General features: G+C 47.8%; 1 protein-coding gene across 1 annotated transcript in view; it reads left to right on the top strand.

The window, feature by feature from the left end:
- Positions 1–15,044, top strand: part of ABCC11 (ATP binding cassette subfamily C member 11) — a 64,700-nt gene extending 49,656 nt beyond the window's left edge. The window contains exons 23-29 of the mRNA XM_007992369.3: positions 3,226–3,315; positions 4,769–4,958; positions 6,493–6,652; positions 10,937–11,015; positions 11,739–11,852; positions 14,307–14,471; positions 14,601–15,044. Coding sequence (XP_007990560.3) covers positions 3,226–3,315; positions 4,769–4,958; positions 6,493–6,652; positions 10,937–11,015; positions 11,739–11,852; positions 14,307–14,471; positions 14,601–14,693 — 891 coding nt within the window. The 3' untranslated portion in view covers positions 14,694–15,044. The remainder of the gene's footprint in view (positions 1–3,225; positions 3,316–4,768; positions 4,959–6,492; positions 6,653–10,936; positions 11,016–11,738; positions 11,853–14,306; positions 14,472–14,600) is intronic.
- Positions 15,045–17,666: the final 2,622 nt, after the last annotated feature.

The following is a 17,666-nucleotide window of genomic DNA, read 5'->3' as shown; positions in this document are numbered from 1 at the left end:
TTGGGAGGCTGAGGTGGGTGGATCACAAGGTCAGGAGATCGAGACCATCCTGGCTAACACGGTGAAACCCCATCTCTAGTAAAAAAATTAAAAAAAAAAATTAGTCAGGCATGGTGGCGGGTGACTGTAGTCCTAGCTACTCGGGAGGCTGAGGCAGGAGAATGCCGTGAACCCGGAAGACGGAGCTTGCGGTGAGCCAAGATCACGCCACTGCACTCCAGTCTGGGTGACAGAGTGAGACTCCATCTAAAAAAAAAAAAAAAAAAAAAAAAAAAAAAAAAAAAAAAAAAAAAAACATGTGGTTTGGAATATCCAGGTTCAAAGAGGCTCTGCCCATTATTAGCTGTGTGGCTTTGGGTAAATTGCTTAACCTCTCTGTGCCTGGGATTCTTCATCTGTAAAAGGGAGATAATAAAGGTTTCAAAAATAATAGCCTTGTGGGGATTATGTGTAAATGTGAGACTTAATGCTGTAAAAACCTAGAGTAGTGCCTGGCCTGCAATAAATGCTCAATGAATATTAGCTATTATTGTTCTGGTCTTACAAATAGAAAACTTAGGGCTTAGAGAGTTTAAGTAACTTGGCCATGTTCCCATAGCCAATAAGACGCAGGTGTGTGCACAGGCTCACATTCTCTCTCTCTCTCTGATATACACAGATGCACCAGTGCAGAGTGACCCCCAGACCTCCAGCACTCTCAGGGAGAGGCACTACACCAGGGTCTTAGGGGATTCAGAATCACTAAGGCCCAGAAATCCCTCCTGCTGCTGCTTCAGGACATAGATCAGGAGGGCAACGCTCAGGGCGAAGCTTGCCCAGTGCTGGCATTGCCTTAAGCGCAGCCCCTGTAAGGAGCGAGGCAGAGGCTCGTCTCTCCCAGGGTGCCCCATTCACAGCAGGCGGTTGCTCCAAGGTGGTTGCACCACTGGAGACTCAAATGGGAAACCCTGCCTGGGGGACTGACTGCTTCAAAAGGGCCCTTGAGGGTCATTTTTTCTTTTCAAGGTCTGCTGTATGATTTAAGCATCTTATCTTCATCCTGGTCATAACTTCTTAATCCCCAGCCCTGCAGCACTTTCCAAGTCACCTTCCACACTCTCACCAGAGTAATCTTTAATTATAGTTTTCATCATTGTCACTGCTTTGTTCAGAAGCCTTCGAAAACTCTGTCTCCTGTCTACCAAACTTCAGCTATGGGGTCCTGACCTCAATGTGCTCCCTCTGCTGCAGTCAAGCCAGAACCTCACTGACTTCTGCATGCACTTTTGAGAAAATTACATTCGAGCATTGGGAGGCAGGAATCACACATCACATTGCTTTGTAGCCCTAAGAGGCTTCTCAGGAAATGCCAGAGATGCATCTGGCTGTGAGGCAAAGAACCAACCCAAAATGGCCTCGTCCGTCTGGGAACTTATTCTCTCATGTAACCAGAAGGCTGGGGTAGGGCTATGCTCAGTTGGCCCATTTAGTGGCCTAGCAAGAACCCTTGATCATTCTACCTTTTAGTGCTGGCATCCACAGTCTGGCTTTGTCTGCAAGTCTGTCTGTATTCATGGTCACAAAATGGCTGCTGCAGCCCCAAGTGACACATCCTCCCACAATAACAGTCAAAGGCTGGAGAGGAGATAACTTTTTCCATGTGTTCCTTTTTTAAAAGCAAAGAGAAGTTTTCAAGAACACACCCATCTGATGCCTTCTCATCCTTCAGTGGCCGCAGTGGCATCATGAGCCCACACATAAACCAATCTCTGGCAAGAGGAGTTGAATTAATGTGATTGGTTTGGATTAACCAAGCTTCCCTGAAGCATAAGGCCATCAGACACCTGAACATGATGCTGGCAAGGCAGCCCACAGGGTGTGATACACTGGGGGATGGGAGGAAAAGTGGTCTTCCAACCTACCCCTGGCCTCCTTTCCAGACTAAGCACCATTTCATCATGGTGCCCACCTTCTCTGACTTACAGAGCGCTTCCCCTCCTTCCCACACCCTTTTGTTTCAGCCATAGCCAAACAGCTTGTGGGTGCCTGGATGTAATCTGTGAATTTGCTGCTTTCAGCGCTTACATAGGCTGTTCTGTTTGGAACGCTCTTCTCCACACATCTTTAGCCCACTGCATCTTACTTCACCTTAACAATGTTACTCTAGGACTGACTCTTCCTGGAATCCTTCCCTGTGCCCTCATCCAGGGCCCCTCCTGTGCATCCCAGTGGCTCTCCAGGGCTTCTCCGTTGTGGAGTGCACCCCTCTGCACTTTATTCTTTGTTGCCTTGTCTGCCTTTCCATCCGGCTGGGAGCTCCTTGAGGGCAGGCTTACATCTGCCACACTTCGGGACATGGAGTCTGGTCCAGCTTCTGGCACAGAGCCATCCACCAGTTTGTTGAATGAATGTAGATAAATGTGTTACCCAGCACCCCCTGCACGTCCTGTTTGCCCGTTTCTTGGGCCAGGGTAATGGAGGTTATAGACCGGGGCCCTAACCCCAGCTCTGCCTCCAGCTTCTAGATGTTTCTATGAATGTAATTTCTTCTTTTGGAGCCTCAGTTTCCTTATCTTTGGTACCCCCAATTCCCAAGAGTCCCTCACTCCTCTAGCCTGGGTTTCCCTGAAGGCAGGACCTGAGACAGGTACTTGGGTGCAGGCAGCTTATTTGGGAGGTGCTACCAGGAACCAGGATTGAGGGAGCAGAAAAGTGAGACGGGGAAGGAGGAAGTCATCATGGACATGTGACATTGGGGTCCCTGTTCTATGTCACTAGGGCTCAACTGTCCTGGGATCTTCTGAGGAGCGTATGGGATATTCCCAGGACCATGCCCTCAAAGGCTGGGAGATGGGAGCATTTATCTCTGCTAGCTCTTGTTCCCCATCAGTCAAAGTTCATTCTCAGTAGCCTTAAGTCTCCTGGGTTTCTGGGATGCCCTCATGCACAGGCTAGGTGGTTGCTGTGATGTGGGCAGAGGTCTTGAGCAGAAAGACATACAGAGGGCACTTGAACTGGAACAGTGTCTGGGGAGGTTCTCCCTGAGAATTGCCCATCGCGGCTGCAGCTAACCTCAGAAGTGGGCTGAGGGGGCACCAGGGGCCTCTGCTCCATTCTTGCTAGGAAAATTATCTTAGTTTCAGAGGTCACTCAGGGGCAATGGCAATCAGTGGTTGTCAGGAGCGTTGAAGAGCCTGAGCACACCCCAGCAGCCTCTTGACCCCCAACACTTCTCCTTCCTTCCAGCTGGCGTCCACCTTCCAGGCCGCTGCCCGGACTGGCGCAGAGACAGAGGCACACTTCATGGCTGCAGAGAGGATGCTGCAGTACATGAAGGTGTGATTCAGGTCTGGGTCTGGTGTGGGGAGCTATGCAAGTTGGGGCATAACTTCTGTGACCTCTACAAGCCCCAGTGACCTCAGAGCCCTGAGACCGTCCCAGGAAACACCAGGCTCCTGGCCCTTCCTCCCCATCCTCCCCAGACTTTTGTTGACCATCTTGCTGAAGCTCTTCCACACCTGTCTGCTCACTTTGTCCACATCCCTCACAGCATTCCTAGGGGGAAGAGGAAATCATCTGCTCCTCTTAGAAATGAGAAGTTTGCCTGGTGCAATAATAATGATGACAATAATCTTTGTTCCTATTATTGCTTCCATTTATGTCATGGTGGTTAAGAGCACAGATTCTGTAGCCAGATTTCCTGGATTCAAGTCTAAGCTTTATCATTTGAATCATTGGAATAACCTGGGCAACTTATTCAAACTCTTTTCCCCATCTCTGAAATGAGAAAGACAATAGCATCGCTTTGCCAGATTATCACAAAATTGAAATGATATAACACGTAAAGCGCGTAGCGCACTGCCTGACCCGTAGTGAGGCTCCATCATGTTCTTTATTATTGTGATTGAGACCTTTCTACGGGCCAGGCATGGCACTAAGCTTTTTACCTAGATTATCTCATGGGATCATGGAACAATTTTATCAGGTTGATTGAATGATTATCCACATTTTTCAGACAAGGAAACCGAGGTTGGCCCAGGCAGAATATTTGCTTAAGATCACACAGGCTGGGGCTGGCAGAGCCCTCTGCAAACCAGGTCTCCTGCCCCCTTGCATGAGTGGAATTTAAGAATTGTAGGGCCCTGATTTCCTGCCCAGGGATGCTGCCGTGACACGGCACCAGCGTGGAGAGCTGTGGCTTGCAGCCAGGTGGTCAGACCCAACTTCTCCAGTGTTCTTTCCTCTCAACACACACAACTGCACTTGCAGATCTGGGTTTGAGTTCCAACCTGAAACTGTGTGATCTTAAGTAAGTTGTGGAACTTATCTTAAGTAAGTTGTTGATCTTAAGTTGTTGGATCCTCTATCTCCTCACCTGGTAAATGCGTCTAAAAAGGCCTGTCTCATAGGATGAGGATAGAGAGACATTAAGTCTCTGCAAGGGCTCTGAGCTATGAAACCCCCCGAAGGCGTGAGTCTCTGCTGCCTTTACTGTCTTTATCTTGGATTCTATTTCTTTAGAGTCACACAGTCAATCAGGAACATTGCTGTATGTTAATAACAAGGGAATTAGCTATGCAGGTTTCTCACTCTTCTGGGGAAAATTTTGTGTGTTTTAGGGCATGGGGGTTGGGGGGTGTTCCTCTGATTACACAGCGAGGGGCTTGACCTTGGCGCAGGGCAGGCTGGGGTGGGTCACACCCCCTACAGTGGGAGGCTGGCAGGCCTGCAGGGGATGGGCCGAGATGGATGATAACTATTGATTTCCTTTTCTTTCTTCAAAAACAAGATGTGTGTCTCTGAAGCTCCTTTACATATGGAAGGCACAAGTTGTCCACAGGGGTGGCCACAGCATGGGGAAATCACATTTCAGGATTATCACATGAAATACAGAGACAACACACCCACTGTGCTTCACGGCATCAACCTGACCATCCGCAGCAACGAAGTGGTGGGCATCGTGGGAAGGACGGGCTCTGGTGAGCTGAGCTTCCTGGGGGAGCATCCCCGGCTCCTCCTTTGCCCTTTCGGCACTAGACCTATTTGGGGGCATGTGTTTGCTCAGTTATCCCCCAAATATGTATTAGGTCCTCACGCTGTGCTGGTCCCTGTGCTAGACAAACACTGGTGAGCAAAACCCAAGGTCCCTGTGATCATGGGAGTCCAGTGGAGGAGAGAGATGTTAAACAGACCAGCAAATAAAGACAGAAACATGACAGCTGCAGGCTGCGGTGGCTGCCAGGGAGAAAATAAACAGGGTGGTGAATGCAGAATAATGGGGCCAGTGGTACCAGGCTGTGATTACCTGGGCTCTGAGCCCAGTGCTTAAGCCGAGGTGTGTAGGGTCTGGGCAGGAGCACTTTTGGAGGGGCAGTGCAGGGCACTGCCAGGATGAAGAGCAGGACAGGAGTTAAATCCAGACTCCCCTTTTCCTCCCTCCCCACCCCCTTCCTGGACTGCTCTCATCAGCCTCTGTCTCCTCCTCTTTCCTCTCCCAGTTTCCTTTCTCCTCTTCAGTTTCTCTCCCTGTCTTCCTCTCCTGTCACTTCTGGAAGATCTGGCCCAAGTCCCCCTCCCTCTGCCTCTTTGCATTGTTTGAAAGCTACTGTTCAGACTTGGTTCTTGTCCCCTGTCCCCCACCCCTGGACACCCCAGAGCTGCCTCCTCCAGGCAGTCCCATGGATGATGAGAGCCTTCCTGGTCTCTGTCTCCTCAGCACTCGCGCACTGCAGGGTGAAGAGCTTCCACATATGTTCTTCTGGGTGTTCTTCTCTTGCTGTTTTCCACCTGCTGATTGGTGGAAACCCTGAGAGGGCCATGGTCTGGCAGAGAGAAGCTCTCAGTAGATTCTGACCCTACTGACTATATTCATTCAATAGGTATTTATGAGCACCTACTATGTGCCCGGGAACCTACAGGTAAAGAACACACACAGCTTCTACCCTCACAGAGCTTATCTTTGAGAACAGGGTTGAAATCTCCAATGCTTTGGAGCCTGGCAGGTGACATAGCTGGGTGCCATGGGTCTCGGTGTGACATACGGGGGCTGGGGAGGGCGGGTGGTGACTGGAGAACGCCACTGTGTCTCAACCAAGCGGCCATGCTCAGCTCCAGCTGAGTTGTTGCCTGGGGAGGTATATGGGTCCAGTGTTGCCAGTTCTAAGTTTCAAGAGAAACATGCAATTTGAATTTTTATATCTAGGATTTTTCAAAATGCTGGCAAGGATTTACAAACTAACCCTAACATTGTGTGTATGAAATAAAATATGTCTGTGGGCTGGCTTTGATCCAGGGGCCCCACGCGTGCCCTCTGACCTAGGCTGTAAGAAGCTGCTCATGGCATTAGGTATGCCTGGAGCAGAGACACCAGCCCTCTCCTACCCTTTCAGGACTCACAACAATGAAGAATGGGCCATGGAGGGCAGTGGGTCAGGTGCGATCGCCAGGTGTGACCTGTGCTTCCACTAGTGCAGATGCAGGAAACTGAGGCCCTGCTCATTTCTTGCCCCACAGGGAAGTCCTCCTTGGGCATGGCTCTCTTCCGCCTGGTGGAGCCCATGGCAGGTCGGATTCTCATTGACGGCGTGGACATTTGCAGCATCGGCCTGGAGGACTTGCGATCCAAGCTCTCAGTGATCCCTCAAGATCCGGTGCTGCTCTCGGGAACCATCAAGTGAGTGCTCGGCCAACAGGCAGCCTGCGGGAGGGAGGTCACAGGACCAGGATTCCAGCACTGGGCTGCCTATAGTGAGCTGGTGACCAATGCCCTGATTTCCAGGCCTCCTTGGCCTGCTGGGCCACTCATGCCTACCTGGCTTACCTCACTGAAGAACTGTTGAGGATTAAATGAGGCCTCAATATATATAAGAGCACTTTGTAAACCATAATGTTCTACACAAAAACAAAGCTTATTTTTATTTTTTAGAAACTGGATGGGCATGGTGGTGCACAGTTGTTGTCCCAGCTATTTGGGAGGCTGAGGCAGGAGGATCGCTTGAGCCCAGGAGCTCAGGGCTATAGTACACTATGACTATGCCTGTGAATAGCCACTGTGCTCCAACCTGGGCAACACAGCAAGACCCTGACTCAAATAACAAACAAACAAACAAACAACAGAAACAAAACCCTGATGGGATTGGTCAGATTTCACTACACCATTAAGCATTTGGACTCAGGCTACCATATTCTTTCTTGTCCAGATGTGGCTTTTCTCTCCGTGCACTGGGCAAAGCCCCTGGGGACGTTTTTAGGAAGTGCTTCTTCAATGGTACACATTCTGGACAGGGGCGAAGTGAGAAAAATCCAGGCAGCCCAGTCAGTGAAGCAGACAGAACCAGATCTTCCAGCCTCTTCACTACACTTTCTGTGTCCTCAGAAGTCAACTCAGGGATGAAGCTTTATCCAGATTAGGCTCCTACTGACAATGCACTTTATCTGGGAGGAAACATAAAGGCATGGGGACTGAGGAAGACAGATGCACTAAAAAGCAGGCTAGGTCCCCCATGTTTTGTGATATTTAAGGAGAATTCTTAGAGCCAGAAGGATAAACTGGACCCCAGAGCTTCATTCATTCATTCCTTCATTCATCCTTCCACCCATTTAACTTGCCTTTTCTGAGCTTCTGCCTGGTCCGGACACTGTGCTAGGGACTGGAGCCAGTTTAGTGAATGTGCATTTCCCCTGCTGCCGCAGCAGGAGCTCGCAGTGTGGGTGGGGAAGATGGTTTTGTACAGGGGTAAGACCCAATAAATCACAGTATGAAGAGGTAATTGCTAAGTCAGAGATACGTACGAAATGCTGAGGGAGCTACAAGTGGGATGAGTCACTGCCTGAGTGAATCCAGAAAGGCTTCCCAGAGGAGGGGACATTTGATCAGGGTCTTGAAAGCTAAGTAGGAGCTTGCCAGGCAGAAATAAGAGAGAAACTCTTTTCAAGGAGAGGGAACAATATGTGCACAGAGAGTTTCAAAATGACTGGGTCGTGAGGCGGGGCATGGTAGCTCATACCTGTAATCCCAGAACTTTGGGAGGCCAAAGCAGGCGGATCACTTGAGGTCTGGAGTTTGAGACCAGCCTGGCCAACATGGCAAAACCCCGTCTCTACTAAAAATACAAAACTTAGCCAGATGTGGTGGTGCACGTCTCTAATCCCAGCTACTCGGGAGGCTGAGGCACGAGAATTGCATGAGCCCTGGAGGTGGAGGTTACAGTGAGCCAAGATCACGCTACTGCACTCCAGCCTAGGCAACTGAAGGAAACTCTGTCTCAAACCCACCCCCCCTAAAAAACAGCAGCAGCAACAACAACAACAACAAAATGGTCGTGTTAGGGGAATGATAAGACATTTAGTGATGGATTTCTATGTTACAGTAGAATGTGGCCAAATCTCCTGTGCATTGGCATGAAGAGTAGTAAAAATATGAACTTAACATTTATTGAGCATTTATATGTGCCAACCGAATGCTTTAGTATACTGTCTAATTTAACTCTCCCAGCAACCCTGTGAGGCCCTTTCATTATCCCCATTTTACAGATGAAGGCACAGAACTTAGAGAGGAAGGGGACTTGTTTAAGGACACACAGAGAAATGGTGAAGATGAGATATCCCTAGGTGCTCTAAACCCATAACTTGCGATATTCTGCGCACCTCTGGCTGCAGAAAGAAATGCGGACTTGAAGTCGCACCTTAGAACTTAAGGCTCTACCCTTACGCGTCTCTCTGAGTGTCTTTGATGTCAGCCTGGCTCTCATACTGGCTGTGGCACGACCTTGAACAAGCCATTTAAAAATGATAAGAAAGGGGTATACTCATCTCATGGAGGAGAAAATGTCAAATAACCCATCTATGAAAGTGCTTTGGAGACATCAAATGTCATGCAAATAAATGCAAATAAAACCTGCCACTTCTTCAGTACACATTAGCCCTACCCACAAGATATGTGTGGCCGGCACAACTGGGGAAGGATAAAGCAGAGGTTGACAGGTTTCACTCAGGGCCGCGCGGCTGAATAGCAGGGAAGTGTCTATAGCGCCGCCTGTTCCAGATGCAAGTGTAAAGCTTGCTGGCTGTAAAGTCCAAATAGATTCCCTCTCTCCTGTCAGTTACCTGGATGTTAGGATTCTTTTCACTGCAAGAAACAGAAACTCCAGCCCCACCACAATGAGCTACCACTTCACACCCACTAGAATGGTTATAACAGTAATAAAAGGTAAATAGCAAGTGTTAACAAGGATGTGGAAAAATGGAAACTCTCGTGCATTGCCAGTGGGGATGTAAAATTGTGCAGAGACCATGGAAAACAATTTGGCAGTTCCTCAAAAAGGTAAACAAAAATTAGCTGGGCATGGTGGTCTGTGCTTGCGATTCCAGCTACTCAGGAGACTGAGGCAGGGGACTTGCTTGAGTCCAAGAGGTCAAGGCTGTAGTGAGCTGTGTTTTCACCACTGCACTCCAGCCTCATCGACAGAGTGAGACCCCGTCTCAAAAACAAAGAAACAAAAAATGTTAAACATAGAATTACTATGTTATCCCGGAATTTTACTTCCAGTTATATATCCCAAAGTGTTGAAAGCAGAGACTTCAACCCATATGTATACACTAGTGTTTAGGGCAGCCCTACTCACAGTAACCAAAAGGTGGAAACCAGCCATACATCTATAAACAGATGAATGGAAAAACAAAATGTGGTATAGCCATACAATGGAATATTATGCAGCTGTAAAAAGGAGGGAAACGATACATGCTACAACATGGATGGACACGAAGTGAAAGATGCTGGACAGAAGGACACATACTACGTGATTCCACTTACATGAGGTAGCTGGACTAGGCAAATCCATATCGATGGAAAGTAGAATAGAAGTTACCAGGGGCTGGTGGGGAGGGGAGAGAAGAGATTGTTTAATGGGTGTGGAATTTTTGTTGGGGATAATGAAAAAGTTTTGTTTTGCTTTGTTTTGAGACCGAGTCTCATTCTGTCACCCAGGCTAGAGTGCAGTGACACCGTCTCAGCTCACTGCAACCTCCACCTCCTGGGTTTAAGTGATTCTTCTATCTCAGCCTCCTAAGTAACTGGGACTACAGGCTCGCATCACCATGCCTGGCTAATTTTTGTATTTTTAGTGGAGTGGGGTTTTACCATGTTGGCCAGGCTGGTCTCAAACTCCTGATCTCAAGTGATCCGCCCACCTCAGCCTCCCAAAGCGCTGTGATTATGGTTGTGAGCCACCGTGCCCAGCATGATGATGAAAAAGGTTTTGATATAAATAGTGGTAATAGTTACATGGCATTATTAATGTATTTAATGCTGCTGAATCATACACTTATAAGTGGTTAAAATGATAAATATTATGTACTTTCTATCACAAAATAAAACAAAACCCAAATGGCTTCAGCAAAAGTGGCCTCTAATGACTCATGCATGATAATGGGGAGGCCAAGGCTGAGTTCCAGGGCCTGGTTTTCCCCTAACATTGTTTGCTTCATTCTCAACTCCACATGAGGGCCCTGGGGAGCTCCACGTGTCCCACTCGTGTGGGAGGATGGTTGCAATCTCTCCGCACGTCTCTTCTCCCGTGGTAGCCTGAAAAGTCCTGAGATACACTCTGATTGGTTACTTTCCCACCCCAAGCTAAGCACTGTGGCCAGCGATTGCTGTATGTCAATTGGCTTATCCTTGAGCCCTTCGCTCCATCTGCAGTGGATGGCGGAGCCCGCCTTGGAACACATGGGCTGGGGGATTGGGGAGGAGGTGGCCCCTAAACAAAACCCGGGGCTGCTGCCTGCAGAAGGAACAGGTGCTGGGAGGCACAGGAAGTCTCTATTTGTGGTGGTTCCATGCATTTCCCTAAACCCCATAATCCAGTTCTAAATATTCTTGGTCATTCACTGGGCATATAAATGAGTGTTCAAAGGCTGGGTGATGTTGTTGAACACTTCTCTTTCTCTCATATGGCAGATTCAACCTAGATCCCTTTGACCGTCACACCGACCAGCAGATCTGGGATGCCTTGGAGAGGACATTACTGACCAAGGCTGTAAGTAGCTCCAAGACCCAAGTCTTGATCTAAGTCTGCATCGCCCATGGGGGCCTGCTCCTGTGGGGTCCCCTCATGTGGTGTGCCAGCTGCTGCTGCTTCGGGTCATGGATGCGTCATCTCATGGAGATGAGATGACTTGGCATTCCTAAGTCAAGGCTGATGGCACTCAGACACCAACCATGTGCCAGACACTGTTCTAGGCTCAGGGGCACAGCAAAGACAAGGCAGATGAGGTCTTTGTCCTCCTGGTACGTACATTCAATGAGAGATAAAGGCAACAAGTAAATGCAGGAGATACTTTCAGATACTGGTGAGGGCTGTATAGGGAGTAATGAGACGCATAGAAACTTCAGTGCAGGAGCAGTTCCTTTCAACTGGGTGAGCAGGCAAGGTCTCTTTAAACAGGTGACAGCTGAGCTGAGGCCAAGAACTGAGGGGCAGCTGGTGAAAGATCTTTTGAGAGGACATTCTGGGCACAGGAGGTAGTGTATGCAAAGGCCCAGAGATGAGAGCGAGCAAGGCACAGTTAAGGAGCAAGAAGACAGAGGCTGGAGCATAGAGAGAGGAGGGGAGTGTTGCCAATACAGTGGGAGACTGACAGAGTCAGGTTGGGTCTCACCCCACAGTGGCTTCCAAAATAGCAGGAGACTGATGAGGTCAGGATGGGTCTCACCCCACAGTGGCTTCCAGGTTATGTTGTCTCTTCTTCCCATATCACAGATTTCAAAGCTCCCCAAAAAGCTGCATACGGATGTGGTGGACAATGGTGGAAACTTCTCTGTGGGGGAGAGGCAGCTGCTCTGCATTGCTCGGGCTGTGCTTCGCAACTCCAAGGTGAGGCCACCACTGCTGCGTGGCCAGGGGAAGCCACAGACTACACATGATGAGGGAAGTCACACTGGTTCCTTCTCCCTTCACTGCCATGGGACACTGGGCTCTGTACTCTATGTCTTAACAACAACAACAACAACAACAACGGAATCCAAAGGCTTATTCATTTCTTTTTTCCTCTTTTTTTTTTTTTAAATTATACTTTAAGTTCTAGGGTACATGTGCACAATGTACAGGTTTGTTACCTATGTATACATGTGCCATGTTGGTGTGCTGCACCCATTAACTCGTCATTTACATTAAGTATATCTCCTAATGCTATCCCTCCCCCCTCCCCCCACCTCATGACAGGCCCCAGTGTGTGGTGTTCCCCACCCTGTGTCCAAGTGTTCTCACTGTTCAATTCCCACCTATGAGTGAGAACATGCAGTGTTTGGTTTTCTGTCCTTGTGATAGTTTGCTGAGAATGATGGTTTCTAGCTTCATCCGTGTCCCTACAAAGGACATGAACTCATCCTTTTTTATGGCTGCATAGTATTCCATGGTGTATATGTGCCACATTTTCTTAATTATTTCCACACATCTACAACCATCTGATCTTTGACAAACCTGACAAAAACAAGAAATGGGGAAAGGATTCCCTGTTTAATAAATGGTGCTGGGAAAACTGGCTAGCCATATGTAGAAAGCTGAAACTGGATCCCTTCCTTACACCTTATACAAAAATTAATTCAAGATGGGCTTATTCATTTCACTGAGTGCCATTCCACACATATTTGTGGTGTGGGTGAGGCATGGTAGATGAGATTCACAGCCTGGGCTGCCTGATAGCCGGATTCCTTACATCTGAGCTGAAATGGTCTCCAACTAGACCGAATGATGATTCTCTTTTCTCAGAAAAACACAACACATTAGAACTTGTTGATTTTAAAATTGCCTACTGTGTCCTCTTTAAAAACTTGGATGCAGGACATCCCTTTTATCTTTATTAGAATTGGGAATTGGATGACAGATGCTGATCCAGGGCAAAATTGCATTTTTTAAAAAATTTACTTTAAGTTCTGGGATACACGTGGAGAATGTTCAGGTTTGTTACATAGGTATACATGTGCCATGGTGGTTTGCTGCACCTATGAACCCATCATTTAGGTTTTAAGACCCACATGCATTAGGTATTTGTCCTAATGCTCTCCCTTTCCTTGTCCCCAACCACCTGACAGGCCCTGTTGTGTGATGTTCCTCTCCCTGTGTCCATGTGTTCTCATTGTTCAACTCCCACTTGTGAGTGAGAACATGCGGTGTTTGGTTTTCTGTTCTTGTGTTAGTCTGCTGAGAATGATGACTTCCAGCTTCATCCATGTCCCTGCAAAGACATGAACTCATTCTTTTTTGTGGCTGCAAAATTGCATATTTTTAAAAATTTGGTGGAACTTCTAGAAGCTTTCTGGATATTTTGTCCATAATTTCAGGTGTTTGAGTATGTGGGATAGCCTGGGGCGACCCTTCTCTTACATAGGTGAGGCAACACACACGTACACACATACTTATGCATGCATATGTACACACCTCTTCCATACTCACACACGTATGCACGCGCACACACACATATTAATGATAAATAAATAAACACACATGTTAATTAATGATAAATGCAAAAAATGTTGGTGCAAACTGTCAGAGCTGTGGGAAAAGAGCTCAGTGGGACCCAAAGCTTGGGAAAATTTCAGAGGAGGTAGGACTTTCCCCCTTCTTCTTCCGAGAGATGAACAACAAATTTGCAATGTGCGTGTAGTACTTTCTTCACTTCACACTTCCTTATTTCAATTACATAACCATTTGGTGCAGCAATGGCTTCCTCTGTATTGCTTCCCAAATTTGAGTCATTACTCTATGATTTTTATCATCTCTGGGTACCACCTACCCTGTGATTTACTAATGATATTCCCTTTTCAAAAACAGCCTCATCCCAAGCAGTGCCATTTGTGAAATCACACTTTCAGTGTGAGTTACAGTTTCCTCATGCATATCGTTAATGAAATAAATACAAAAATGTTAAACTAAAAAGAGTGTTGATCCATATGCTGGAGAAATCATCTCATGTGCCTCCTGGGGTGTGTGCCTGCCCCTTCTTGGAGAACACTGCTCTACTTTAGGTAAATGGGCAAGCAGTTAATAAAACAAGAAGTTGCCACTGGGCCATTTTCATTTCTAAGAACTTAATCCTCTGGCCACCAAAATGCAGTTCGCTCCTGGTTGAGATCTAATGTTCTCTTCATAAGGTAATGGATAATCAGCAGTCAGAGTGGACTTTGCACTCAGCACAATTCTCGCATTTCCCAGCTAAAGAAATGGAGACCTGGAGAGGAAGGGCCCTGGTGAATTAGTGGTAAACCAGGACAAGACCCAGGTCTCTAGGGCCTGAAGTAGATGCCCTCACCCCTGTTTTGTATTCATCAGATCATCCTTATCGATGAAGCCACAGCCTCCATTGACACGGAGACGGACACCCTGATCCAGCGCACAATCCGTGAAGCCTTCCAGGGCTGCACCGTGCTTATCATTGCCCACCGTGTCACCACCGTGCTCAACTGTGACCGCATCCTGGTTATGGCCAATGGGAAGGTGAAGGCTGCGTCCCTCAGCTGGTGGGAGGATGAGGGCTCAGACTGCTACCCCGGATGCCTTTGAGTCCTCCAAGGACACAAGCTCAGCTGTGCCCTGATCCTCCCCTCACCTTTCTCTACCCTCCAGGTGGTAGAGTTTGATCGGCCGGAGGTCCTGCGGAAGAAGCCTGGGTCGTTGTTCGCAGCCCTCGTGGCCACAGCCACTTCTTCACCAAGATAAGGAGATGTGGAGACTTCATGGAGGCTGGTGGCTGAGCTCAGAGGTTCACACAGGTGCAGCTTCGGGGCCCACAGTCTGCGACCTTCTTGTTCGGAGATGATAAGTTCTCCTGGAAGCAGGGGTAAATGTAGGAGGGGCGGGGATTGCTGGATGGAAACGCTGGAACAGGCTACTTGATGGCTGTCAAAGCCTTAGAACCCCAGCACCATTGGAGACATGGGATTCAGTGATCGTGTGGTTCTCCTTTTAACTTATATGCTGAATAATTTTATAATAAGGTAAAAGCTTATCGTTTTCTGATCTGTGTTAGAAGTGTTGCAAATGCTGTACTGACTTCGTAAAAAATAAAACTAAGGGAAAGTCACTTTCTTTGTTCTTTCTCTTTCTTTTTTTTTTTTTTTATTTTCTGACAAGGTGTTGCTCTGTTGCCCCGGCTGGAGTGCAGTGGCACAATCTCAGCTCACTGCAGCCTCTGCCTCCTGGGTTCAAGCAATTCTCCTGCCTCAGCCTCCTGAATAGCTAGGATTACAGGCATGTGCCACTATGCCTGGCTAATTTTTGTATTTTTAATAGAGGCAGGGTTTCACCATGTTGGCCAGGCTAGTCTCGAACTCCTGACCTCAAGTGATCGGCCTGCCTTGGCCTCCCAAAGTGCTGAGGTTATGGGCATGAACCACTGTGCCCGCCCATCTTCATTCTGCTTTTTATGTTAGCTAGTACTTGTTCAGTTGCAAGGAACAGAGACTCCTTAAAACTAACTTTGGCAAAAAAAAAAAGAAAAAGAAAAAAAAAAAGAGTTTGTTGGTCTTTACAGAAAAAGTTCAGGGTTGGGTGCCAGAATGAAAGGATGCTTATCTTGAGGTCTCCGTTTCTCTTCTCCTAGCTCTGCGTTCCTTTGTTTGGCTTCACTTTCTGAGCTTCTCTTGCCTCATGGTGGCAATATGGTTGCCTGCAGCTCCAGGTTCACATCCTACACACTCGGCACCCCCCAGGTCTTCTTGCCTCAATGATTCCAGGGTGAAATCTCACTGGGCCAACTTGGGCCATGTACTTGTTCCTGACCAGTCATGTGCTAAGCTGTTGGCATACCGTGATTTGCCAGGCCTGAGCCACGTGCCCATACTTGGGCCTGGGGATGGGATTTGCTGCCCTGGATCATATAGATGGAGAATAGAAGAGGTTTTTTTGCCAAAGTAAAATTGAGATGCTCTTACTACCTGAAGGAAGAATGGCTGTGGATGCTGGCCAGACCCCAAATAGCAGCTGTCTACTATGATTGTTTACTGAAGGACAGCATAACTTATAACGTATGACAACTGAAAATAAAATAATTTGTTTTCTCTCTTTCTTGTTCTCACGCCCCCACCCTCCACATGTGGTTATAGATAAATAGAAAAGGCAATCATTTTCACCTTACTTCTGGGGAGACCTTGTTGTTGGGGAAAATATGTTTCAAAGTATTTTCCTTTTTCTTCCAGATTATGATGTCTGATTTTCCAAAAATGCCATAAAAAATCAATTTAGTAAACCAATGTTTCTCACTGTCTTGCTTGCACTGGTGCTGGGGATGAAATGTCGTCCCTGCCCTCAGGGAATTTGGAATCTCCTGAGGGTAAGTAAACAGTAAAACTGTAAACAAGTAAGCAGGCTGATCCAGAACAGGGCTACCTGAGGTTATAGGCAGGAACAGGGTGTGGAGGAAAAGGCAGCCCCTGGGGACTTCCTGGAGGCAGTGTGGGCATAGTTTACTGAGACCTGAGCACTGAACAAAAACATTTACTCCGAGGAAGGGGACTGGGGCAAGAAAGAATGTTCAAGGCAGAGAGAACAGCCGACAAATCCCTGTGGGAATGAGCTACTACAGGGGCTGATGCAATCTCTGGACGGAACAAAGTCCAGTGCCCTGGAGCTTGAACCTTCTGTTCCCCATTCTGGACTCTCTAGTGGCACCTGCTTCTCCTTCTAGGGGGTTTATCTTTCTTAAAAAACCTTTTGTCTGTTATTCCCTTCTCCCCAGTCCTGGCTTTTTTCTTTTTTTGGGTCCTGAAGTGTCCTTGGAAACCCCATGTGCTACCATCCCGTCATAGCTCAGCTGGTCATCTGCCCATTAAGGGTGACTCTCTTTCCCCAGCTTGCCTCTTCCTAGAGCTGCTGTGGGACACTGCCCACGTCACAGGTGAGGGAACTCTCTACACGCTGGGATGTCTCCATCACACTCCAGGCAAGGTCCCTCCCCAGGCCACATGCAGCTACTGCCTTTTCCTTGAGCGGCCAGCAGATGGCAGCCTCGTCCCAAAAATGCGGTGAAGGCCACACTGGGCTTCAGAGCTGGGCGGATCCACGGATAGAATTAGCCAGAAAAGTGTTGACCCCCGGAGTCAGAGGACAGGAAATAGAGCCCATTTCCACTCAGTGTGCAGGGCCCCATCCCATCTGCCCCCCTCCCCACCTCCAGCAGCAAAATGGGAGAACCATTGGCTCCGAGCAGCAATAAAGCAGAATTTTTTGAAAAAATACCGTTAGTTTTTTAAATCAAATTGGTTTTACATATGTATACACACACGTATATATGCATATCTATGTATGCACATATACACATAGATGTGTGTGTGTGTGTGTGTGTGTGTGTATATATATATATAGAGAGAGAGAGAGAGAGAGACGGAGTTTCACTCTTGTTGTGAAGGCTGGAGTGCAGTGGCGTGCTCTCTGCTCACTGCCTGCTGGTTCCAGCGATTCTCCTGCCTCAGCCTCCTGAGTAGCTGGAATTACAGGTGCCTGCCACCACACCTGGCTAATTTTTGTATTTTTAGTAGAGATGGGGTTTTGCCAAGTTGGCCAGGCTGGTCTTGAACTCGTAACCTCAGGTGCTCTGCCTGCCTCGGTCTCCCAAAGTGTTGGGATTATAGGTGTGAGCCACTGCACCCAGCCAATATTGTAATATTTTATTCCTTAAGCTGAGTGGTGAGTGTA

Source organism: Chlorocebus sabaeus, chromosome 5 (assembly GCF_047675955.1).
Source record: "Chlorocebus sabaeus isolate Y175 chromosome 5, mChlSab1.0.hap1, whole genome shotgun sequence".
Classification (NCBI taxonomy): domain Eukaryota; kingdom Metazoa; phylum Chordata; class Mammalia; order Primates; family Cercopithecidae; genus Chlorocebus; species Chlorocebus sabaeus.
Note: the sequence above shows the minus strand (reverse complement) of the source record. Positions and strands in the feature narration are given on the sequence as shown.